The following is a 26,153-nucleotide window of genomic DNA, read 5'->3' as shown; positions in this document are numbered from 1 at the left end:
GGTGTGCCGTGCATATCCTGATAGGTCTTCCTAGCCTAGAGTGGTGGGAGAAGCTAACACTTGCACCTGAATAGGGCTGTGCCTATCCTTACACAAAGCAGTCTTCAACCCCTTGGAGTGTGTCTGGGGGGGGGCAGGAAAGGCAGGGTCTTGTGCACTACAAAGACTTTTCTTTGAAATTTACCCAGGAATTGGTATAAGTACTGGACCTCTGACCCCACAAAGTTAGAGCACTTCTTGACTGAGGGCATTCTGCTAGGAAGAAGAGCTGGATGCCGTAGGAGGGACTGCCACTCTGCCTGTAGCTCTGATGTGCTGGCCTGCTGCTTCTGTCCTGAGAGTGAAAGGACTGAACTTTGCTTTCTACATCCTGCCTTCCAAGTTTTTCCAAGGGCTTGAACTGAGCTTGCCTCCTGTTAAGAAGTCTCAGGGACATCAAAGACTTCACTTGCCAGTGTCTGGGCTCTTCTGTTGAGAGTCCTGACTTGCCAAGTGGTACCAATTACAGTCCCTGGTCCCTTGAAAAGTGTAAGCTGATGACCTGAAGAGGAAAATCCATGCAACGACGCACCTCAGTAGAAAAACTGACACAGTGTCTGTCCTGTGGCTGGAGAATCGACACAGCGCCAATCTCGTGGCTGTAGAATTGATGCAGCGCCTGTTTCCCCGCAGCTCCATCAAGACAGCACGTCTGGATTTTCCATGCATCATCCCCGGGGTGTCAATTTCTCATCGACCCCGCACTGCAGTAAGGAACCGAGGCTGTGTGCCCTGAAATCAACGCATTGCCTTTCCTGTGAGGAAGGAATTGCCACATTACCTCCCCTGCAGTAAGGAACTGACGCATTGTCTCTCCTGCAAGGAAAGAATCAACCCATCACCTCCCCTGCGCAGTAAGGCACCAACGCATCGCTTTGCTTTTAAGCACCTCACCTCCCCTGTGGCCCGAATCGTCTTTGTTTTTGACGCATCACAGGTATTTTGTGCTGAAAAGATACAACCATTGATTCCTATGGATTAAGACTCACTGAAACCTTTAAAAAGTGATATTGTTAAATGCGTATGTTGGATTTTTGTTGTTTTGTATTTGTATTCAGATAAATATTACATATTTTTCTAATCTGGTTTGGAGTCCTTTTGTAGTGTTTTCACTGTATGACTGTGTGTGGGTATCAATACTTTACACACCTCTGAGATAAGCCTGACTGCTGGTGTCAAGCTACCAAGAGGATGAGCAGGAGTTATCTTAGCTCTGTGGCTCCCTTACTCTGACTAGAGTGAGGGTCCCTACTTGGACAGGGTGCAAACCACTGCCAACTAGAGACCCCATTTCTAACAGCTATGTTGGTAAGCCCAACATCAGATGTTAGACCAAGAATTTTGTTGATAGTTTTTGGACAGAAAACTTTCCTGATGGTGGAGGGAAAGGTGGAATAAAGACTCATCTACCCTGGGTCTTGTGTTCTGCTGAGCTGGAAACAGCTTAAACATCAAAGTCTGAATGTTCACCAAACAGCAATGTGCAATGTATTATATCAAACTGCAACACCAATGTCTAAATATGGGTGTGTGAGCCAGGTGTAGACACTTGCTCGTCAAGCCTCTGGTTGCTTATCCTATGTACATGGGAGTTTGGGAAGGCAGTGACAGGTAGGCAAAAGGCAGAAAACTACGCAAAGGTTAAATTACCAGTGGGTAGTCAAAGATTTGTCCCATTACCTCATGATAGGGTCATTAAAATGGTGCAATAAGTAATAAATTCATACTTAGGGTGAACGTTTGTACAGAATAATTGTTTACACATTATACAGCACATTTTCACTCACAGCCCTACCAGTGCCTACTTGGGTAGATTAGGTTGTAAGCAGGTCCTGATGAAATGCCATTGATTCACTTAGGACAGAATAGGCATGAAACATGTTGACTGCTGTTAAAATGATTGAGGAACCACAGTTGTGATGGGATCTACATTATGGCTTTAATCCTTGACAAAGACACCATGAATAAAACTAGTATATAGGAGGCCTCCAGTAACTTTTAACAGTACAATACCACTCTACACTTGTTAAGATTCATAGCTCACCTAAACTGATGTTCCTACAGGCAATACTAAAAGATCTTCAGCTAAGTGCCCTCTCTAGGGTCCCATTGGGCATTGCAGCGTTGGCTCAATGAGGAGCAAAGCTTGACGATGAAGCACCATTGGTGGGTGAGGGCTTGTGCTCCGTACAAGAGCTGTCTTTGATGACCAGAACGGGCCCAGGACCATAATATAGGCTGGTTTCCCATCACTGTTACAGAACAATGCACATTTTTTTATTTAGTTCATAAAGGGAGGCTGTGTGTTGAACCGAAAGCCCTCTCTGTCCCTCGAAGGTTTGTAAAAGGCACTGTGCAACCACTAGAGGTCCATGGTGAGTGGTTGTTCAAGAAGAGTGCTGTGGGAGAATTTCAGAGGATGTGAAACAGTGCAAAGGCAGTGACCAGATGGACTAATTAAAAGTGGGAATAGAGGAAGGGGCTGAGGCACTTGGCTCTTTCCAGACCCAAAAGATCCACAAGGGAAGGTGCCACAGGAAGACCCCTTTATTTTCTCCATGATTCCCCTGGATGCCTTTTCTGTATGCCTCACGCTGATGGAGAAAAAAATAATGGTTGGTTGAGCTGGGGGAGGAGAGCAGCTCACACATGACCAGCTTGAAGCCGGTTGAGGAAGGCAAGGGACAAATTGATACATTTTTTACATAGAACTGATCTAGTGGCAGCCACGTGGTCGCCAATATACAAAGACCCTGTCTAGTGGGTAGGCTGATTATAGACAAATATTTAGCAGACAACCTACATGCCAGACTTTTGGAAACCCTGAGCGAGGTTTTGACTGGAACAGAGAACAGCCAATACTTTTCAATTTGATATCTTAAGAGGAAGGCATTACAAAAATAAAGATGTTTGATTCAGTGCTAGAAGAGATACAGCTTGAAGAATAAATGAATGATAGGATTCATACCGTGCACAGCTACTCCTATGGGTGTCCTGGATCAAAACAACTTGAGACCGGGAAACGCAACAATGCCGCCTAAAGTGCCAAGTCTTGAGGGATTTGCTGTAACCAGAATGGCTTCCGATACTGCACATTTTGACGGCGGGCGATTCCAAGTTTGCACAGCCATGGAAGAGAAGGAAGTGCCTCCTTAACTAATCAGTTTCAATTTAGGCCTTTCTGCTGCTGGGCTGTCAGAAGAGCGTAAGGCCCTCGGAGGAAGGCTATGAATGAACCTCCCTGTGAGGTAATGTGGACAGAACCATAAAAGGTCTGGTGCACAAGCACCAGGCAGGTTCTTGAATATGGTTATTTTGCTGATTGAAGGGCGATGGGGTGAAGGGAAATATGATTGCAAACAAGGACGTTTTATCAACAGATTAGAGGCTGCATTTTGTACCATCTGAAAACGGCTAATCAGTGATGTGAGTAAGCCCATATACGTCACATTTGCGTAGTCCAATCTTGAAGTAATCAGTGCATGAGTCGCCGTTTTCCTAGCGTGCAGTGCAAGAAGAAAACAAAATGTCCTTAAGGGCCTTCATATGCCACACATGATCCCACCCTTGAGCTTGAAAGAGCAGCTGGCCACCTAATCCAACTCCCAAATTCCTAGCCACCAGGTAGGAGGGGCAGGGGAGGTGGAGAAGAAGCTGGACGATAGTTTTTCCCACCTTAAAGATGGAGAAGCCCTAAGCAGAAGAAACTCCGTCTTTTTATGGTTACATCACCAGGATAGAACTTTGGGAAGAATTTTTTATTGCGGGAGCGCCACTAATATGACGTGCTGTATCAGAACTGCACTGCTTTTGAGGTTAGGCTTAAAGAAATCCATATTTTACAGCGGGGAAAGGAAATGGACATTGTAAATGGTACAGGGGTTGAGTTGTATTCATATGTGTAAAATCACCCATTACAGATATGCCTAATTTAAGTAATGGGGTGGGGGCTCTTTCGGAATTACGCAGCATTTTGGACAACGTCAGAAAGGCAAACTGAGAATCCACAAGACACCCCTAATCCACCCTTGTGGCATTTCACTTTTTGTGTGTAAATAAGTGTTATATTTGAACTAGGTGCTTCAAATGACAGCATCTGCCAGACACTTTTCCAAACATTACTGAGAGGAAAATAGTACCTTAATCAATATAAATGAAGTAGAAAATGCGCTGTGTTTATTAAAGATTAACCACATATTACAGCCCTTTTCCCACAAACATTCCTACAAGCAAAATAAATCTACTCAGTGGCGCCTTTCAACGCTGCACTTATATCTTTTTTCTCTTTGATGTTGTTCTGATACAGGGGTGCCATGCACCCTCAAAACATATACTCCCAGCTACAGACCTACGTAAAACCAGATTTATCCATTTAACAGCTGGATTTAGAAAGGAACAACTGGAATAAATGCCAGTGTGTGCCTAGAATCTGGCAGAAGTGGAGCAATGAATCCCTCTTTGCACATGGATGGGTCGGCCAGCACTACTTTAGAAACTCATCTGTGCAACCAACCACACAAATCTGGGATTGCAAATCTGTTGTTCTACATTCGCAGAAGTAATACACTTAACATGGTGAAAACGAAGGAGGTATATACTTTTGATCCCTAAAATTTGGTGACACTATTCCAAAAAAGACTTTCACCGTTCTGGTAAAAAACGTCTACCAACCCCATTTAGGGAAATTAGTTGTGTGTCCTCCTTAATGATCACAAAATCAGTTTTATGTACATCAGCAGATGCAATATGGTAAACTTGGCAGAACTGAAAATGTGAGCCAAGTCCTGCCATTGAAATGAACGTTCTTTCTCCTCATGGCTAGAAGGGGTGCACAATCTCCAAGAGATCTTTATAAAATACGTGACCTAAGTTTAGCTTTTATGTATCGGACAGTACGACCTTTAAAATAATGGAAAATGAACAAATAGCTGTCAGCTGAAAAGTGCTTGCTGGATTGCAAAGACGACTTCCTCCACTCAGACAGAAATGGGCAGCCAGCCCCATTAATCGGGGAAGCGATCTTTGCACTAGGGAAGTGCGAAATTCCCATAATTTGTAATTGCATACTTGAGTGAAATTTCGGTGAAATTACGCATAATTAAATGAAATGCAAAGCCATGATGTCATGCTATTTTCCAGCGTAAAATGAGTTGTGTCAATTTTTGACATCAGGACACATTTTGCACTTAGAATAAATGCGAAAACTAAACCACCGCCAAGAACAGTTACTGACATTATTCCCGTGCATGTGCGATAAATTGATATCACTAGCAGCATGTTTCACGTAACAAGTATAACTAAAAAAATCCCCAAATTCTGCATTTAATACCATTGTAATTTAAACTACGCACATAAAATGTTGGGACATAAACTCATATTTCTGTATTTGCCAGGGTTTAATAGGTTGGAGGGATTGGAAACGCCTAGTTAGAACCATCAGTGCGGGAAACAACGTGAAGAAAAAGGGGTTCCAAAGCCAGATTTCTCTAATGGTTTATGTATTTAATGTAAGCAGAACTGAATACATGTGCTTAGACATGAGAATGGAGAATTATTTCTCTTAACCGGTGGAGAGAGTCTACAATCACTTAGAAAATGCAGCCATGATACCTGCTCAAAATTTGAGATCCAACCATGGATTTTAATACTTTCATGAAAGAGCAATGTTTAACATGGTGGAAACTGAAAAGTTTGTTTTTCTAAGAGGCTGTTGCACTCATGCCAAAATGATTTCCAAATCACTATTATTTTACCAAATACACAAAAGTAGTGGTAACCAGTGGCGTAGCGTGGGGGGTGCAGGGGGGGCCGGCCGCACCGGGCACAACATCTTGGAAGAGACTCGAGTGCTAAAATCCACGGGTTAGGGGGCGCAAATTACTTGCCTTGCCCCGGGTTAGGGGGCGCAAATTACTTGCCTTGCCCCGGGTGCTGACAACCCATGCTACGCCACTGGTGGTAACTATTCCCAAATGGGAAGCGGTCCGGAAGGGCCCCTTTCCCTTTTGTGTATATTGACAAAAACATTGTTAGTCTTAAAAAATATTTGTTAAATTTTTTATTTTTTTAATGAAATCCATCCAATTTTCCTTTAAGGAAAGTGGGGTGTATATAAAAAAAAAAATTGTTTTTTTAAAAGCAATCACAGACATAGCAATCTACTGATCCCACCAGACAACCCCAACAGACCCCAGGAGACCACCACCCCTGTGATGGCAGAAAACCATAGTGAGTTGCTTTTAGCAACCTACCTCAGTAGTATTCATTAAGTAGGTCGAATTGCAACCCAGTACATTCAGTAATTTACAAACAATTTGTAAAATATCACACAGTTCGCAAAAATACTGGTCATAAATTGCGAGAAGTAGTTTACAATGGGTGTTTAGTACATATGGTCCTTAGGCCCTGATTATGAGTGTAAGCGCTGTTTAGCACAAGTGATAAATAACGATATCACAGAGTACGTTATTTATCAGGTGCGGTAAATAGCTCCTATTACAAGCTTGTGGGGAATAACATGCAGATTTTGGTGTTTGACACACCAAAATCTGCATGGTACAATAAATACTGTAAAAATTTCCCCCGTTCAATTTCGGCAGGCTTAACCTGCGAGAATTTAATGAAGTAAACATGGGTTTATGCACAGGTCGGAATTAACCGGCCCACTTGTAATCAGGCCCTTAGCATCTCTGAAATTGTAATTTAGAATTCAAAAGTTATTTTATTCTCACATAGAAAGCTTGGTAAAGTTCAGTTCAGTCATGTCACAAGAGACATAGGGCTTGTCAGACATAAATCAGTCACTTAAAAAGTGACTTTACTACTACATTATCATATTAAAATGTACTGAAAAATGTTTTCCTCATAATCTCAATCTCAGACTAATGGGCACATCTAGTGTTGATCTGGAGTCTAGTTGGACTGGTGGCCAGCTAGACCGTCAGTTCGGCAACGGTTCTGGTCTCCGTCAGGTGGCAGAGGATTGTCCGCTGCATTAAGAGATCCTACCTGCTTGGTGGAGGCACTGTTAGAAAAAAGTGAATGCCTGTCAGGCTGCCAAGTAGTGTCAGCCCACTGCACATGCTCCTGTTCTGCAGAAAGTAATCACCAAAGCAAATGTTTCTCTTTGCCTAACAATAAAATGTCCCTGAACCACAGCATGGTCATTTTCCTCTTTTCCAGCATGGAGCCTCCATGCCTTGCATGGTGGTTATGGAAGGAAAAGTCAGTGGTTGAAGTCCGGCTCTATTCAGGGTGGGGTTTACCCGACTCTGGCCCAGCAGCCGTGATAGGCCACTGCGTCAATTGTTTCCCACAGCAGAACTAGCTGAAGCCCCACCGTCAGAATACTAGCAGTTCCACCACCTGTATATGAGATGAAGGACCCACGTGTTTAGCAGATTTGACTCCCCCCCCAATCCAGACTCTTAGTTTCTATTTCTTTTTATGTTATGTAGGGCCTAGCTACAGTCTCTGAAAGTCTGCCTTGCAAATACTAACAAGCATTGTGAAAGTCAAGAGGTCTCCTATGTGATTGTATTTTAGCTATGCTGTACAACAGTGTCACTGCTGTTCAGTAAACTAAAAGTTAGTGGCGGGGAGTAGGATGGCATGTGGTAGACTGGAGAGTGGTAGACTGGGGTAGAGTGGAATAGGATAGATTGGAGTTAGAGTGGAGTAGGGTAGACTTGCGTAGAGTGGAGTGGGGGTAGAATGGAGTGGAGAAGAATGGAGTGGGGTGGATTGGAGTAGGGGATGTGGAAAGATTAGCATGGTAGACTGGAGTGGGGTAGATTGAATTGGGGTGGAGTGGGGTAGATTGGGGTGGAGTGGTTTAGATTGAAGTGGAATTGGGTAGATTGGGCTGGGATATATTGGGGTAGGTTGGAATGGAGTGGGATAGATTGGGAAAGACTGGAGCACCGTGGACTGGGGTAGATTGGAGTGGAGAAGAATAGAGTGGAGTGGGGTAGATTGGAGTGAAGTGGGGTAGAGTAGAGTGGGATAGACTGGAGTGGAGTGGGGTAGATAGGAGTGGAGTGAGATAGATTAGGGTGGAGTGGGGAAGACTGGAGTGGGATAGATGAATAGGATTGGGTAGATTGCAGAAGATTGGAGTGGGTTGGGTGGATTTGAATGGAGTAGGTTGGAATGGAGGTGGGTAGAGTGGTGTGGGGTAGATTGGGATGGGGTTGGGTAGACTGGAGTGGAGTGGAGTGAAGTAGACTGGAATTGTGCAAATTAGGGTAGATGGGAGTGGGGCGGGTTAGATTGGGTAGATTGGAGTAGTGGAGTGGGATATGGTAGACTGGAGTGGGATGGAGTGGGGTGGATTTGGGTGAAGTGGGTTGGATTTGAGTGGCATGTGGTAGTATTGAGTGGAGTGGGGTACACTGGGTACAGTAGAATGGAGTGTGGTAGATTGGGAGAGAGTTGAGTGGGGTAGATTGGAGATTGGGGTAGAGTCCAGTGGGGTAGTTTAGAGTGGAGTGTGGTTGGATAGATAGGAGTGATTTCGAGACTAGAGTGGAGTGAGATAGATTAGGGAACAGTGGAGTGTAGTGAGGTGGATTAGGGTGGAGTGGGGTAGATTGGGTGGATTAGAACAGGATAGATTGGAGTGGAGTGGAGTGAGGGAGACTGGAGTGGGGAAGATTGAAGAGGGATTACTGGAGTGGGATAGTGTGGAGTGGGGTAGATTGGAGTGGAGTGGGGTAGACTGGAGTCAGGTAGATTGGAGCAGAGTAGAGTGGGGTGGGGTAGATTGAAGCAGAGTGAGGTTGGGTGGGTGAAGGTGAGCAAAATAGGGTAGAGTAGTTTGGAGTGGAGTAGACTGGAGTGGCGTAGACTGGGGTGTGGTAGACTGGGTTGCAGTTGATTGGAGTACAGTAGAGTGGAGTAGGGTAGATTTAGGTGGGGAGGGGTGGGGTAGATTGGTAGATTGGAGTGGGGTGGACTAGGTTGGAGTGGGTTGGACTGGAGTGGAGTGGGTAGATTTGAGTGGACTATGGTAGATTGTAGTTGGGTAGATTGGAGTGATGTGGAGTGGGTTAGATTTGAGTAAAGTGGAGTGTGGTGGAGTGAAGTATGATAGACTAAGGGGGCGGGGTAAATTGAAGTGGTGTGGAGTAGATTGGAGTGGGGTATACTGAAGTAGATTAGAGTGTGGTGGTTTGGAGTGGGGAGTGGGGTAGATTGAATTGGAGTAGATTGGGGTAGAATGGAGTAGATTGGGGTGGAGGGGATTGAATGGAGTGGGGTAGGTTGCAGTTGAGTAGACTGGAGTGGGAAAGATTGGAGTGGGATAGCTCAGGGTGAGTGGAGTGACATATTGGGATAGAGTAGAGCAGAGTGGGGTAGATTGAGGAAGAGTGGAGTGCAGTGGATTGAGGTAGATTGGAGTGGGGTAGACTGGAGTGGGATACAGTGGAGTGGGTTAGACTGGAGTGGGGTAGAACGGAGTGGAGAGGAGTAGATTGGAGTAGGGTAGGATAGGGTAGATTAGACTGGAGTGTGGTAGACTGGAGTAGGGTAGATTGTGTGGCTTATGGTGCAGTAGATTGGAGTGAAGTGGAATAGACTGGAGTTAGATAGATAGGAGTGGGATAGTTTGCAGTGGGGGAGATTGAGGTGGAGTGGGGTATATCAGAGTGGGATAGACTGCAGCGGGGTTGATTGGAGTGGGGCAGATTGGAGGGGGTAGACTGGAGTTGGGTAGTTTCAGATGGATTGGAGTAGGGTAGACTAGATTAGGGTGGATTTGCATGGAATGGGTTAGATTGCACTGGAGTGGGGTAAATTTGATTGGCATGTTGCAGATTAGAGTGAAGTGGAGTGAATTAGATTGGGTAGAGTGGAATGGAGTGTGGTATATTAGGTTAGAGTGGAGTGGGGTAGATTGGGTAGATTGGAGTCAGATAGATTGGGGTAGATTGGAGTGAAGTTCGGCAGTATGGAACTGGATAGACTGGTGTGGAGGGAGACAGATTGGGTCAGAGTGGAGTGGGGAGGTAGACTGGAGTGGAGTGGAGTGGGCTAGATTAGGGTGGAGTACAGCGGGGTAGATAGGGTGGATTAGAGTAGGGTAAATTTGAATGAAGTGAGGTAGACTGGAGTGGGCTAGATCAAAGAGGGATGATTGGACTGGGGTAGTTAGGAGTGGGGAAGATTGGAGTGGAGTAGATGGGGTAGATTGGAGTGGGGTAGATTGGAATAGGGTAGATTGGGGTAGAGAGAGGTGGGGTAGATTGGAGTGGGTTGGATTGGGGTGGAGTGGTTTAGATTGGAGTAGAGTAGTGTGTGGTAGATTGAGGTGGGGTAGGTTGTGGTACGTTGGAGTGTGGTAGACTGTGGTAGATTGAAGTGGGGTAGGTTGTGGGGGGTAGGGTAGATTGGAGTAGAGTGGGGTACAATAAAGTGGAGAGGAGTTGGGTAGATTGCAGTGTAGTGGGGTAAATTGGAATGCAGTGAGCTAGACTGGATTGGAGTAGATTGGAGTGGGGTACATTGGAGTGGATTCAGGAAGATTGGAGTGAAGTGGGCTGGTTTGAGGTACATTGGAGTGAGGTGGATTGTGGTGGCTTGGAGTGTGGTAGGTTGGAATGGAATGGAGTGGGGTGGACTAGGGTAGATAGGAGTAGAGTGGAGTAGATTTGAGTAGAGTGCAGTAGACTGGGGTGAAGATTGGAGTGGGGTTGGGTTGATTGGGTTAGATTGAGTGGAATAGCATAGTGTAGAGTATGCATCGTGTGGTAGCGCACTGCCATTACAGAAACACATTTCAATTGAAATTACCAATACATTTGCACCGAAATTCAGTTTTCTTGCACATAAACGAAAATGCGTGCAAATGTAATTAACTAGTGTACTGATGTGTTTAAATCATATTCAAATATTTGCCTCCACCACACTTCGGAATTACAAATAAAATGTGCTTCATTGTACTAATTGATATGTTCTGAAACAAGAGTTCATTTCATTGTTTTTGTTGTGTGCTAGAAAAAAAGAGCATCCCTCCTCGTCTTACATGAGTACTTAGCAAGGATGTCACATACGTTTTCTCACTTTGAAGCCAGAGAAAGAAAAATAAACACCAAGCTCCCTGGAAGAGAGAACCTTACATTTGACCTCTTTCTTTGAAAGCACAGAAAATGTGACAAGATAAAAACAAGAATTAAAGGCCTATTTACAGAAAGCAAACTCCTAGTAGACTACAGTAAACATGGTTTAGGCAACGGGAAGGGTGAACTGAACCTGTAGAGCCTAAAGCAAATGAAGCCAGCAAATAGAATGTCAAAAAATTTCAGTAACAAAACACAAAGCCAGTGGAAATCAACAAGCAGAAGGCATTCCTAGATCAACTTTCTGAAAGTCCCTAAGATGTCTTTAGCAAACCTGGCGACCTAAAATTGACTATCTCCTTCAAAAATGGTAAAAAATAATCTGCAAGTATCCTTTTTTATAATGCAAGATAAGGAGTGTATTCTTGTGAAACTAATGACTTCTATTAAAACTCAGAAAAATATTCTTGCTCAAATTTCATTTGGTCTGGGATATATCCAAGTTTTTAAGACCAGTTAAAGAATTCATGGAAAACACTGGGTAATGTGTAACTGTTCTTGCACTAATATTGTGCTAATAACACTTTGTTATGGCATTCCTCAATACCTAAACCTTCCCCATGCTTTTCAAGCATTGAATATAATCTTCAACAAAGTTAGGGCCTGATTTAGAGTTAGATGCACAGGTACTGCATCACAAAGGTGATGGATATCTTGTCCATCCTATTACAAGTCCATTGTATCCTAATGAACTAGTAATGTTGCAGACAGAATATCTGTCACGTTTGTGATGCAGTACCCATCCACTAAACTCTAAATCTGGCTATTTGCTTTTTAATATCAAATTTGAAGTTTAATCTCGATTAGCGGTGCAAGTTCGTTGAATTAAAAAAAATTCAGATGGCTCAAGTTCGAGCAGAAAAGCACAGAGATTGAATGACAGGAATACTCACCCACTATGAGTCCAACTTCACAGCTATGGTCGCTGTATCCGCAGCTCATCATGGTGCCTACAGTGTCGTTCACAATGGCAATGACATTGATGTCATAATCCTGGAGGAGAGGAAGACAAGTCAGTGGGGCAGCTAAGGGCTTCAGGGTGTAGGATTTGAAAAACAGGGGGTTGTGGAGAAGGCAGCACTCAGTAATGGGACTAGTCACCAGCACAGGCTTGGTGAGGTAGTGGAAAGATGCAAAGAGGAGATAGAGCAAGGCAAAGGGAAGAAATGCAAGGAAGAAAGATAAACAGGAGACAATAAGATGAGGGGTGGGATAAAGAGCAAGGAATGGGGATCAGAAAATAAGAGAAATAAAAGAAGAGAGAAAAAGCTAAAGAGGGAGAGATCAAGAGAGAGAGGGAGAGTTACACAAAGTGAGAGACTGGACAAAGATAGAGACAAATGGGCACAGAGGGAAACATAAATACATTTTAAGGCATGGGCAAAGAAGGCAATTGTGAACAGCCCCCACCTTCCAAGGCCGGTAAACTTTGTTTTTCTATAGCTCACCTCTGTCTACTTCTACATCTAAACGTCTCTTCTTTGTTCTGCCTACCTCTCCCTCTGTTTCTCTCTGCCCAGGGTCATCTTAATGATTTGTGGGGTCCTGGGAAAGACATTGTAACTGTTTTTGTGCTCAATTTAGAACAAACGTGGGTGATAAAATTCGAAGATGTTGTGAACGGGGGCCTAAAACATGTCTTGCCCAGGGCCCCAAAAATCCTTAAGACGACTCTGAAAAAGGTGATACTTTTTGAGCCAGGGATTGAAAGACTGAGCAGGAGACACTATTCTCCTCCTCTACTATGTGTAAGTGAGATGGTAAACAGAGAGAGAGAAAGAGGAGAATGTGTGTGACAGAAAGGAATAGAACACAGATGTATTCCTATGCTCTGTAAGATCTTCTGAGGTTACTTTTACCCTCATAGCCAAGCCTAAATCCACACCACAAATGTAACCTAAACTCCCATTCTTTGCCTTTGGTCTCCACTCCTCCTGACTTTATCCCTTCTTTCCCAACAATTTCCATCCCTTTTCGAAATGCCATCAAAAACCTTTAATTCTCAAACTTCATATGTGAGCTTACGCCCTCTTTCTTAGAAGAAGTGGGTGGTTACCTTTCATTACATTCTCAATATGCACTTTAGTACTAATAAACTTTAAATTTACCCATATTTCAGTCCAGAATAGCAAAGAAAATAATATTTCCGAACCTAAACCTAAAGCCATCACCAGTATCAGTTCTAATTCACATTCTCATTCCAGTAAAATCCAAACAATAACTCTGACATCAGTCTCAACCTGTTCCTCAACTAAATGTCATCCTCAATCAAACTGTAATCAAACCACATCAACTCATACTCTAAACTCGAATCCCTATTCTCAATGTCAACCTTCACCCTTACCTTAAACACATCTCTAAACCAGACAGAGACCCAAGCCTCAGAATCTAACCCATCAACAACTACTATTCTAATGTCTACTGCGTTAACCAGTATGCAGCACCATAGTATAATACTAGGTCATTTGTTGGCCCCAGAAGGTGCTTTCTGATTTTCATTTTTTCTCGCCATTTTAAATGTTCTTTGTTTACGTACCTTCCTATACAAGTCTTATTGTTTTTTAGAAGACGATATAGCAATGGATTATCCTAAGTTGTTTTAATTGTATCTACTTTGACATGCACTGCCTGTGTTACTAACCAGTCCCAACTCTTTGAGTAAACCTTGACGGCTTGTTTTTGCTACCCCTGGAGACTGAACTCCGAAAAGTGAGAAACTTGGTTCTTGAAATGGAATGGAATAAAACTGGTGGCCCGAGGACAACAGTGGTAAAGAAAATACACACACAGGGTATTACTAAGTAAACACTGACCACCACAGCACCCTGAAAAAAGGCGCAAACCTCAACCCTAGAAATAACCCTAACTGATCGGAACTGCCAATATTACTCCCCCTTCAAAAACCATGTTATGCTGCCCTCTTATTTTCAAACTCCACCTGTTCTCAGACTCAGTACCATGGTGGCACGTGACTACTCGCTTACACATCCACATATCTAGCCTATGTTCATCTGTACCACATAACCTTAAATGCCGCACTTTTATCCTGAGAATCCTCACACCCCAGCATACCAGCACGTGTTGAGCCCTCATCCCCGAAGTCCTGCTGGTCACTACCACCTCTTGCTCATCCTTGCCAAAGCTCACCCCTCGTCGGCGAATGGCATCCCGTAGCATCTTCACCACATCCTCTCCCACCACCCCGGAGCACTGGAAGCCTTTGGTCCAGGAAATCAGCATACTCTGCAGGGTGAGAGGCAAAGTGACAGGTTAGCAGGGCTTAGCATGAGGATCCATCAACAAGGCACAAGGTCACCAGGGCCTGTGGCAAGGAAACACAATGTATTCATCACAGCATCCACTAAGCAGTACATGTAACTAGGAAGAAGCACATTCATCCTGCCTGTCAGACGTTAACCATGATATTGACTTTGCTGCTAATATAATCACATACATATATTAATATTCAGACCATGCTTGCTTAAGCAGGAGTAAGGCTCCTTACTACGTAAACTGAAACATTAAAAAGAAGAATGATCCCCGTTGCCATCACATTAATGCAAATATGATTCACATGTTATGGTCCTGTCCCTCCTTACACGGTTACTGGAGAGCAGTAGTAGGCTGCTTGTCAGAGTACACAACACGTTCAATTCCGTTCACATGGGAGGTCTGTGTGCTGGGCCTCTTCCCTAGGAGCACGCGCCACAAGGCTGCTGCAAGATTTTTGGACCTGGGCCTGGTAGCGGCTAGAAGGCTGATAACTCGTAGGTGGAGGTCTGTAGAGGTGCCAACTGAACTGGCTTGGAAGCGTTCGTTTGAGATCTGGGCAGGTGCGGAGGGGGTGGCATTGGGACAGGAGGATGCACTGGGGTTACGCAGGTATCCATTGTCAGATAGCAGGGAGATGATGATGGCGCACTTGAGAACACAAAGGCCAGGGCACACCCAAAGTAAAATCTCGTATAGTTGTTCCAAGTGGTGATTCAAAAATTGAGTTGAAGTCCGGCAAACAGGTGACCCAGGATATTTATTGCAGGTGAGCACAAGTGGTCAGAGTTCCAGTCAGATGACCAAATACAATATAAGTCCAAAGCAGCAAAACAGCTGACACGTGTTTCGTCTTCAAGACTTTGTCAAGGCTGTGAAACAGATGAACATATATACCAATGGATGAGATGCTGCTTTGGACTTATATTGTATTTGGTCATCTGACTGGAAATCTGACCACTTGTTCTCACCTGCAATAAATATCCTGTGTCACCTGTTTGCCGGACTTCGACTCAATTTTTGAATCACCACTTGGATCGACTATACGAAATTTCACTTTGGGTGTGCCCTGGCCTTTGTGTTCTCATTGTATAGGTTTCCACTCACTGTTTTCAGTGTGTGATCCTCTGACACCTGAGGTGGCAGGTGCATGGCTAGCCTGGCACCCATTACTAACTGTTGCTTAAAAGAAGACTACTACTGATGGACATTTGTTAAGCCTGTGTTGATGTGCGAGTGCCTTCAGCATTCTTCACCTGTTTTCGCTGTGTATTTCGATGAAGGCGCATTTGCAGGGCCCAGGAGCAGGCTCAGGTATGGAGGAATCAGACTAGTAATTGTGATGGAAATGCGCCCAATCCAAAGATAAGAGCGCACAGTGTTTTTGTCTTAAAGGTGTAAAAGGGGTCAACACAGGCAGCAGTTATCTGGTGCTTAAACATGTTCCCATCATATGTTAGCGCGCACATGAGTCATAGAGGGGCTTCCGCACGCACAATGGCACATTTATATAACTGTCAACCATTTGAAGATATAGTACTCCATTGTTTGAAATCGTTATTATTGTTATCTGTTGCTTGCTCTAGGACGAGTACTTACATGAACAATTCTGTAAAAATTTATTGATCTTTGCGTAAAGACTAGGGGGGCACTGTGGCATCTATTGCCCTGCATGTCGTACCAGACACCCAACTTTTCTTTGCATGGATCATCCGCACTCTGTGTGAGTGTATCCTGCTGTATGTAAGATTTAGTAGAGCGCATTTGAGAATTCTATTCAGAGCTCTGATTGTTAATAGTTAGTGTGTTTTGATACCTGCTTTTCATTGGTATAATCACGTAACATGACTGGCAATTATGAATATTTGCTGTACTAATGTTGATGCAAAAGTCCAAATGTTACGATGTGGCTGAAAAAGAAACAATAAACAGATTTCTGAAAAAAAATTAAAAAGAAGAATGATTAAGGAAGGACAGATTCATCCACTCTGTCAATTTTTATTCCTACTTTTACCCTCAGATCGTTCATAGCTTTTTATTGGATACAAATGCAGGAGGGCTCTTTTTTCAGTCTACTCTCCAGTGGTATGTATTATGTTTACTACATGGATTCTGGCAAGTCAGTAATAGGCATGTGGTTGTGCAAGTTAAAGTGGGGATGGTTGCATCACGTATCAAATACTGAAGATCCTCCGGGTGGTGTTTGTTTAAGTGTTTTGGAGTGATGTGGTTTGAAGTCACGAAGTTGTATAGGATGAGTGCAAGTGCAGTATACAAAATGCACTAAGAGAACGAGTATAACAAGCAGGATGGTGATATAATACCGAGGGTAGTATTGCTGCAATTTCCTAATCGAGGATAGGTTTAGTTTAAATTGATATTCCTTTATTCACACTGTTACTGGACCAATGAAGGAAATGCTTTGAGATTAATTTTGATACCTGGTAACTATCCTCCGTTCAATATAAACATACAATATTGCTTTTATTTTAACTTAATCAAGGACTTCCATTCCCATAATGCCACACTATAGGTAATACATTGGCTGAGGCATATATATTGGTCAATGGAAAAAGGACTAATGTACGTGAACAATACTTGGATAAGTTGAAACGCGTTAGTCTGTGTGGTGTGCTGTGCCTATGAAATAAAGTATTGGAACTTAAGAAAATATGGCGTTGCTGGAGTGCAGCGTGGTTTTTCGTGAAGCATATATATATGTGTATATATATATATATATATATATATATATATATAGAGATACACACTTAAAAAAATTATAGTTAGTCTCACATTTTAAACGTACAAAACCATAGAAATTCACCAGTTAGAGTTACCTCACGTAACTATAACTACTGCCCTAAGGTAACTACAACTTGCACCCCCGCCATGCAGTTTTTTCGTCAGAAATTTTACTGCAAATATTAAATTAATATTATCAATGATGTTATCAAAGATGTCATGAGTGCTGTAATTTGTGGGATAATTAGCAGTGCATGGCGAGGGCGCAAGTTATAATTACCTAGGGCATGGGTTACAGTTACTTGAGGTAACCATAACTATAACTGGTGAATTTCTATGGTTTTGTATGTTTAAAATGTGAGCCTAACTATAACATCCCGGTAACCTTTATTTTTTTAAGTGAATTTCTATGTTTAAAAAAAATTATATTTCCTAACTATAACGTCCCTGTAACCTTTGTTTTTTTCAGCGAATTTCTATGTTTTTTTAACGTATAGTAATTTTCATTACTATACGTTAATCCAACCATCGCCGCGAACGGCATTCAGCTATGCGCAGTGGCGGTTGGCCACACACCCTAGCCTCTGGCTAGGCCCTGAGGCCAACCCCCAATAAGCACCCAACCTTGCATCGTGCACGGCCTTCACCCTGGCATGCAGACACACCCAGCGGCCAACCTTCCTAAGCACCCAACCCTATGCTGTGCACAGCCCTTTGGCTTTGTGCGGCAGGACTTGGTTGTGGCCTCTATGGGTGTGAGAACAGTTATGAGAGAGTGTATCCGGGAGTTAGAATGGCTGTGAGAGTGTCTGTCTGGGTGTGACTGTGCGTACATCAGTGTTTTAGTGAGTGCATCAGTGTGTGCGCGGGTCTGTGAGTGGGTGGGAAGGGTGTCAGTGGGTCTGTGAGTGGGTGTGTGAGAGTCTGAGTGGGTCTCTGAATGGGTGCGTAAATATTTTTTTGATAAAGAGAATTTATTAATTTTTGCATAAAACAGTGATGTTTACAGTTCAACATGATGCTAACGGGCATCAAACAATAATGGTCAAACCCTCGGTCCCTGCCACCTTTTATTACTAAATATTGCTCACAATCAAACGCTTAAAGGCCCGCTACACCCTCCCACTTCCCCCATATCTTCTTATGTTTGTGTATGCAACCTCTGGCCTCATACACAAGTCTCTCTCGCTGCGCACACCAATCCACTCCCCGTCTCCACTTAGCCAGTGCCGGAGCAACCCTGGCCTTCCAATCTGCCATTATATCTCTTTTGGCCACTAGACAAGCCACCCCTAAGAAGGATCGATCTGCTCTTCGTAGCCCTGTATCTCCCATGACCCCCAGAAGGAGGGGTAGTGGCGACCTCTTTACCTCGTCTTGTAGGAGGGGTGCGTAAATATTAGAGTGGGTTCGTGAGTGGGCACATGAGTATCTGAGTGGGTGTGTGAGTGGGTAAGTGTCTGAGTGGGTGTGTGAATGGGAGAAAGATTGAAAGAGAGAGAGAGGGAGAAAGAGAGTGAGAGGGAGAAAGAGATAGAGAGTTTTTTTAGGCTTTGATATATGAACTACTTAGGCCCTGATTCATACTTTTTGGTGCAAAACTGCACTAACGCAGTTTTGCACCAAAAAGTTTAGCACCGGCTTGCACCATTTCTGTGCACCAGCCGGGCACCATATTTATGGAATGGTGTAAGCCGATGCAAAGGGTAGGCTAGTGTAAAAAAAAATGAGGTTAGTCGGGTGGGGCTGGCGGTATGACAGAAGGGGGTTTTGCACCAAAAAATGACGTTAGGCAGGTTAGAGTAAAAAAAATGACTCTAACCTGTCTAGAGTCATTTTCTGACACAAAACCATCCATACACATGACTCCTGTCTTAGAGAAAGACAGGAGTCATGCCCACCACACCAGTGGCCAGCACAGGAGACCAGGGTCCACAGCGCATGGATCCTGCACCCAGTGCCATGTAGGGGGGCCCATTTCAGGGCCCCCAATGGCACTTTAAAAATTAAATTAAAATACTTACCTGTACTTACCTATACTTACCTGGGATGGGGTCCCCCATCCTCCGCTGTGCCTCTGGTGTGGGTGGGGGTGTCCCTGGGGCATGGGTAGGGCACCTGTGGGCTTATTCCATGGTGTTCCACCATGGAAATAGGCCCACAGGTCCCCTAATACCTGCCCTGACCCAGGTGTTAAAAAATGGTGCAAAGCAAGCTTTGCACAATTTTTTGACCCCACCTCCCCGTGTGTTATTTTTGCACAGGAGAATAAATAAGGCGCTAGGGCCTTAGAGTCATTTTTTTGCCCAGGAACGCCTATCTTGCATCTCATTGACACAAGGTAGTTTTCTGCAGGCAAAAAAATGTCTTTAACTCCAATATTTTGGCACTAGACATGTCTAGCGCCAAAATATAAATATGGAGTTAAGTTTGTGCCAGATTTGTGTAAAAATAAAAATTAACAAATCGGGCGCAAACAAAGTATAAATATGCCCCTTAGAATGAGAGATTTCTGGACAACTTAAAAAGAAAAATGTATTTGTCATTTAAAAAGAGTAAGATCACCTTTCAGTATGAGGCTTAAACATTTGTAGTTAAAAAAAGGAAGGAAACGAGTCCGGCTGGACTCGAACCCTCAGTTTGAAGTTCTGTGACCTTCACACTAAGCTATTCTTTTTTTTTTTACTTTCTTTTTTTTCAGCCCTTTATGGGCTATCTGGGACCACGGGGATCCATTAAAGGCTCCCCCGCAGTCCTTACATGTTTTTTTATTGTTTTTTTTTACTTTAGAAAAAAACCCTTTATGTGGTATCTGGGACCGCAGGGGAAACCTCAAGGCCTCCCCCCGGTCCCATTGCTTCAGCAACCAAGGAGCTGCTTTAAGTGGCAGCTATGTGGTTGCTAAAGCTAACTTTTCACCTCTGTTCCCTGCATGCATATTTGAGTGCAGGGAACAGAGGTGAAAGCTCTTCTTTCTGACGGTGGAACTAGCTTGACAGGTCCCGCCGTCAGAAACAAGAGTGTTTGCTGTGGCTTGGCTGCAGCTTCAAAGCTGCGGCCAAGACACTGCAAACAACTATGTCCTGGGAGTGGGCACCCTGGTACATAGCAGGAGGGGGGTGGTGGTTGCCAGGGCCATCAGTGGCTCCTTGAGGGGGCCGCACAGCCCCCCCCCCCCCTCCAACGTGGAGATAGCCCCGGGGAGGTAGTGGTCCCCGGGGCTTAGGGGTCTGAAAAAGACCCTCTTTACATTATTTAGTATTTGCCCCAGGGAGGTGGTGATCCCCAGGGCTGCAGGGGGCCACAGGGCCCCTGCAAATTTTTCATTAATAGCCCCAGGGAGGTGGTAGTCCCCAGTGCTGTGGGGGGCCCGAGAGGCCCCCTTGCACCCAATTTCTACTATGCCCTGGGGGTGGTGGTCCCTGGGGGGTTCCCCAGAACTACGGGTGGGGGACGGCAGCCCCCTCTGTTACAAAATGAACATTGCCCACGGGACTTGACCCACCCGGGGCTTGAAAAAAATGGAACGCTTCATTTTTTTTTTCACAGATTCCCGAAACCTCCACAAATCTTGGCGAAAATGTTTTAAAAAAATCCTTTTTAGCCCTGGTGGGACCCACCATTTTAGCAAAGGGGTCAGGGTGTCTGTACCCTGGCCCCTTTTCTTTAGCTTCAACTTTTTTTGTGGGACTCAGCTGAAGCCGAGTCCCAGCACGGCTGACAACAATTCCTTTTTGAAATGTTGTCAACCAATCGGATCTTAGCACAAGATCGGGAGGGGTCGTGAATCTGTTGTGTCCCTAGATATACAAATTTGTTTTTTCCTTAATTACTCTAAAATTACTGAATGGATTTACACCCAAATAAGAATAAGGGCTCTTTCTGGACCGAGAGCTACCTTTCTGCCAAATTTGGTGTAATTCCGTCTAGTGGTTTTGGCCCTTTCACTGTTCAATTTTTCCTATGGAAATTAACATTGGAAATAATCTAAATTTCAGCCCCCCCTTTATCTTGGCCCCACTTCACGGATCACATTGAAACTTTCCAGACAGCATGCTCACTTGACTCTCAAATGTTTTCAGAAATATTTGTGAAGATTCGTCAAGCGGTGCAAAGCTATTGCAAACAAAATGCAGTTTTTTCTGAAGAAGGTAGGTTCTAACTACAACTGGTGACCAACACTATGTAATTTCAGTTGCTTCTGATTAGAACAATAATTCTTTCCTTGTATTCCACCCTTTTTATTTCACCTTGCATAAGCATTAAGCAGCACAATTTTTGGTTTATCCCCTTACAAGACTCTAAATATAATCAATCCCACTTATCCTTCAAAATCATTGTCAAGAGGGCAGATTCTTCTTGCTTTGAGAAGTCGACTAAAAAGAATGCTTTATTATAAGTTATAAGTAGTGCATGGCGAGGGTGCAAGCTATAGTTACTTGAGGTAACTATAACTGGTGAATTCAATTTTTTTGCTTTTAAAATTTTACGTTTTACCTGAAATTTTCACTGAACTATAACGCCTGGCGTGCTGTTGACCTGTGGGCTGTTGACCTCTGGGCAGACCCTGCGCCCACCCTCCTGCAGCCTGTCATACCCCCGTCAAACATAGCCTTCCACTGTGTACTGCATGGAGTTGGCTGCGAGGCCTGCCTTGCTACAAGGAATACATATGCCACTATTTTGTCTAATTGTTTTTTAGATTCTGCAGCACCATTGCACTACTTGTACCCTCACGTATTACATCACTCATGACATATTCAATGAATACATTGATAATATCCCTAATGACATCTGAAATGACAGCATTGATAACAACACTATGCATAGTGAGGGTACAAGTTATAGTTACTTTAGGGCAAGTTTTATAGTTACTTGAGATGCTATAACTGGTTGAATTCAGTGGTTTTGTTTGTTTAAAACATTATGGGCCTGATTTAGATCTCAGCGTACAGGTCACTCCATTGCAACTGTGACAGGTATCCCGTCGGCCGAAATCTAAGTACCACTGTTTTCTATGGTATTTAGACTTCGGCAGATGGGATATCTGTCACCTTTGCGACGGAGTAACCCCTCCATCAAGATCTAAATCAAACCCTATGCTTTAACTGAAATTCTCACCTAACAGCAACATTGCGTTAAGCTTTGGTTTCGTTGTTTTGCTTATCTATCCATCTATCTATCTATCTATCTATCTATCTATCTATCTATCTATCTATCTATCTATCTATCTATCTATCTATCTATCTATCTATCTATCTATCTATCTATCTATCTATCCATCCTATTGGCAGGTCCAGCGCGTCGGCAGACCACAGAATTTAACATAGCTGTAACATGTAACATAGCTCTTTGAAGGGAGTCTGACTCTTATCCAAGCGCATCATTGACAGAAAGAGCTGACGAACGCGTATTAAAGCCTGATTGCTACAAGTGCAGTCAAACGGTCAATATATCCAAATGCTACCTAGAAGCAGTTAATCGAAAAGGCTGGTTCCTTCTGGAAATAGCGGATTTTATTCATTGCGCTCCTATTAAGAGATCTAATTTGCATTTCATGCTGAAGACTCCTCACATTAAAATTCAGCAGCGGGATTTTAACCTCCTCTCTAACAATATATGTATGTATATATTCCGATATTTACCTGATCTGCTAGCGTTTGAGAGGCTTCTCAAGCACCTTCGAGTGAATAATTCATATTATAGCTAAAGGATACAGCAAACAATCTTTGAAACTCATGCATGAGCCTTCCAAGGCTTCCAGAGCCTTACACTGGTAACCTACAAGCATCACAACATCTTTACCTTGCGAAAACCAGACAATCAACATCCAACGTCCACCACCCGAGTACCCAACGCACAACGCTGCACGGTAAATGTAGCACATTTGGCACCCAACACTCAGTGCGTAACAATTTAAGGACAATGCAAATTCTATCAACATCAAAAAGACTAGTCTTCAAAAGTCATAGGTCAAGCACCTACCAGCATACACCCGCAACAGATCTAATAAATGCAAAATGTATGGGGCATCCCAGTAACCACACCAAACTTCAAATATTTAACATTAGGCACCAAATATTGTACCTCAGCTGGAGCATAGCTCATAACAACCTTAACAAAAACAAAAGACAAATCCATAACTCCCATAATGCACATGCACACTGACAAGACATGCACATTAAAACACACTCAAGACTCAAACAGCGCTTAATGTCTAATGCTAGACTCCTGACTCTCACATTTTAACCCTATTTATCATCCATCCAAACTTCACGCCATATGTACTATGCACACAAATGGATAACAAAGCACATACAAGCACAGAGGGAAAACACTATTGCATTCAAAACCTTTGCAGATAAAAAACTGTAAATGGACAATTGTGATGGTGCCCCACCCACAAGTCCTATCTTTAGGAGTAAAGAGTTTCAAGTTATACAACAATACACAAGAAAGTAAATTGATGGTGACTGTTCTGATTCAAAAGATTGGAGAATGTATCATTTGTTGCATCTGTTGGGAGTGGTGACATGGTACTTCAAAATATTACCACTACTGCTATGAGAACTAGTTGACTGTGTTCTAAGTAAAAGAAAAAGTGTAACACGTTGCTCTTAGGAGTTGGTGAATGCTTTTGCCGTGCACACATAGCCAATTAATAAGAACCCAGAAGGAACCCTGCTAATGCAAAACGCTGGAAATGTATTTTTAGCTGGTTCTGCTCAGCAGACTGGTCATCCAGAGGATTATGCTAAGGAGCTATTGATAGATAAGTCACCCCTATATCTCTCATAATACCTCGTAGTACCTCAGATGGATGACGAGTTTACATTTTTTTAACAGTTTAGTACACTGCTGTGTGCAACCATAGGGCTTCTTCAGTCCCCTTATTGTGTGAACCAGTCTCTGCAGTTTAGCGGGATGCACTCAAATGGGGCGAAGTGGTGTTCATCCGACCTGTGCACAGGATTGTCATTCCATGAAGCAGGGCCCTGGCCTTGTGATGGTCCAGCGTGGTGGTGGGCGGGCACAGGGGACCAGGATGGTGCCTGCAGATGGGTTAGCTGGTGATCCCATGGAGCCGCATCCTTTTTTCTTTTTTTTTTAAACAAATGTTATAGGATTTTTATTTCGAACATTGAGGTTACATAGGAATGGTATAATGCTGGTATTCACATAACACATGTTGATGTTACTAACTTTGCCAAATATTACATAATATTGGTTGTCATCATACGTTTGTACCAATATAGAAAGCAATCCAAAATTAACGTATAACAACCCCTTCTCACATCCTTTGGTTGTGGCTATTCTCTAAACATATATAAGTGAGGGAGGAGGTAGGTATGGTATCTCTCTTGTCGGAATGCTATAATAAGGTAAGGGATAACCCCACTCAACTCTTAACTGCCCCCCGTCCCCGCCACCCGCCTAACTTCTGCCCTACGTAGGAGTATCTCACTGCACCCATAACTGTGGGATCTCTGGATGATGTGCATAGTGTACGAGCTTTATGTATCTGTTATCTGCCCTATCTGCTGCTTCAGCTCCCTAGAGGGTGTGTGAAAATAGTGTCTCGTCAGTTTGTGGATGTAGCGACTGTCTCAGCTCCTTCCGTGCAGGAATTAGAGGGCCCATCTTGCAACGCTATAATGATCTGCTCCCAGGCCTCCTTCAACTCGGGAGAACCTCTTCATCGCCCAAGCTCTGTATGTAGTACTAAACTTTCACTCCCTGCCCATTTTTTTTAGCTCTCTTCTCCAATTTTGAGGAGAGGGACTGATCGGGCTTTTCCAGTTCTCTGTCAATTCTCTTTTAGCTAGTATAAATGCGAGGTCCTGGAATCTGCTAGTTGCCCTATTCTTGGGAGTATGAGGAAACCAGTGCAGTAGACAATGGGCAGGTGTGCATGCAACGCCACGCTCGATAATGTCTGCTAAGTCTGTCACCACTGTGTCCCAGTAAGCCCTCAACGGGGGCAGGACCACATTATGTGCATAAAGTCTGCCGCCTCTATCCCACACTGGTGGCATTTCGCATCTAGCACATGGAGATGGTCTCGAAGTCTCTGCGGGGGTAAGATAGGCTCTATGTAAAACACAGAATTGTATGAGCTGAAATCTAGCATTTCTGGAGATCTTTGGCGTCCTCTCCAGTATTGGGCCCCAGTCTCCTTCCGATATCTGGATCCCCAAGTCTACCTCCCATTTACGCCACAGATCTTCAAGGGAGCTCTGCGCTCCTGTACAGATTGCTCTGTATAGCCCTGTAATGGCTTTGTGTGTGTCGTCCGAGGTCAGCAGGTAGGCACTGGGACGATGAGGAGAGGGCTCCGCGTTACCCGTCTTCCAGTGTACATTAATGGTGCATATGAGTGCTCGGTGCAACAAAAAGTGGCCCCGTGGAAGGTCATGTTCCTGTCGGAAATCTTCAAATGGCATTAGGCTGCCCTCTCTATATAGGTACCCATTTGTAGGGCCCCTGCCTCCTCCCAGGTCGTCGGTCCCCTCCAATCCCTTGCTCGAGGTAACCACTGAAGCAAGGCCATTGGTATCTCAGGGGTATAAGGCGTAGTTAATCCTGTTCTCTGGAGGCAGCGCCTCCAGCACCTGCGGAGGACGCCAATCTCAGGGGCAAGGTCCGGACCCAAGCCGGCATGGTTAAAGAATATTTCCGCCATTACAGATACGGGGGAGTCGCAGAGACACCGTTCACCCCCTCTGCCCTGCGCTCCGCCACCCATTGGGTCAGCCATTGCAGCTGCGCCGCCAAATAGTAGGCCTCAAAGTCAGGAACCGCCAGTCCCCCTTCTGCTCGAGGTCGCTTCAGAGTGGTTAGTGCCACTCTGCTTCTCCCGCTTCCACATATATATGCCGTGATTATAGAATCAAGTTCCCTGAACACTGCCACAGGAACCCAAACTGGCAAAACCCCAAAGTAGTACAATAGTGCGGCAGCGCCACCATCTTAATGAGCGCT

General features: G+C 44.0%; 1 protein-coding gene across 2 annotated transcripts in view; it reads right to left on the bottom strand.

Moving 5' to 3' along the window:
- HK3 (hexokinase 3) overlaps positions 1–26,153 on the bottom strand; it is a 296,343-nt gene that overhangs the window by 128,712 nt on the left and 141,478 nt on the right. For both annotated transcript variants that reach the window (XM_069244551.1, XM_069244552.1), the window contains 2 exons: positions 14,307–14,402; positions 12,053–12,152 (listed from right to left, as the gene is read on the bottom strand). In XM_069244551.1, the coding sequence (XP_069100652.1) occupies positions 12,053–12,152; positions 14,307–14,402 (196 nt within the window). The remainder of the gene's footprint in view (positions 1–12,052; positions 12,153–14,306; positions 14,403–26,153) is intronic.

The sequence above is a fragment of the Pleurodeles waltl genome, chromosome 7 (genome assembly GCF_031143425.1).
Source record: "Pleurodeles waltl isolate 20211129_DDA chromosome 7, aPleWal1.hap1.20221129, whole genome shotgun sequence".
NCBI lineage: Eukaryota > Metazoa > Chordata > Amphibia > Caudata > Salamandridae > Pleurodeles > Pleurodeles waltl.
Note: the sequence above shows the minus strand (reverse complement) of the source record. Positions and strands in the feature narration are given on the sequence as shown.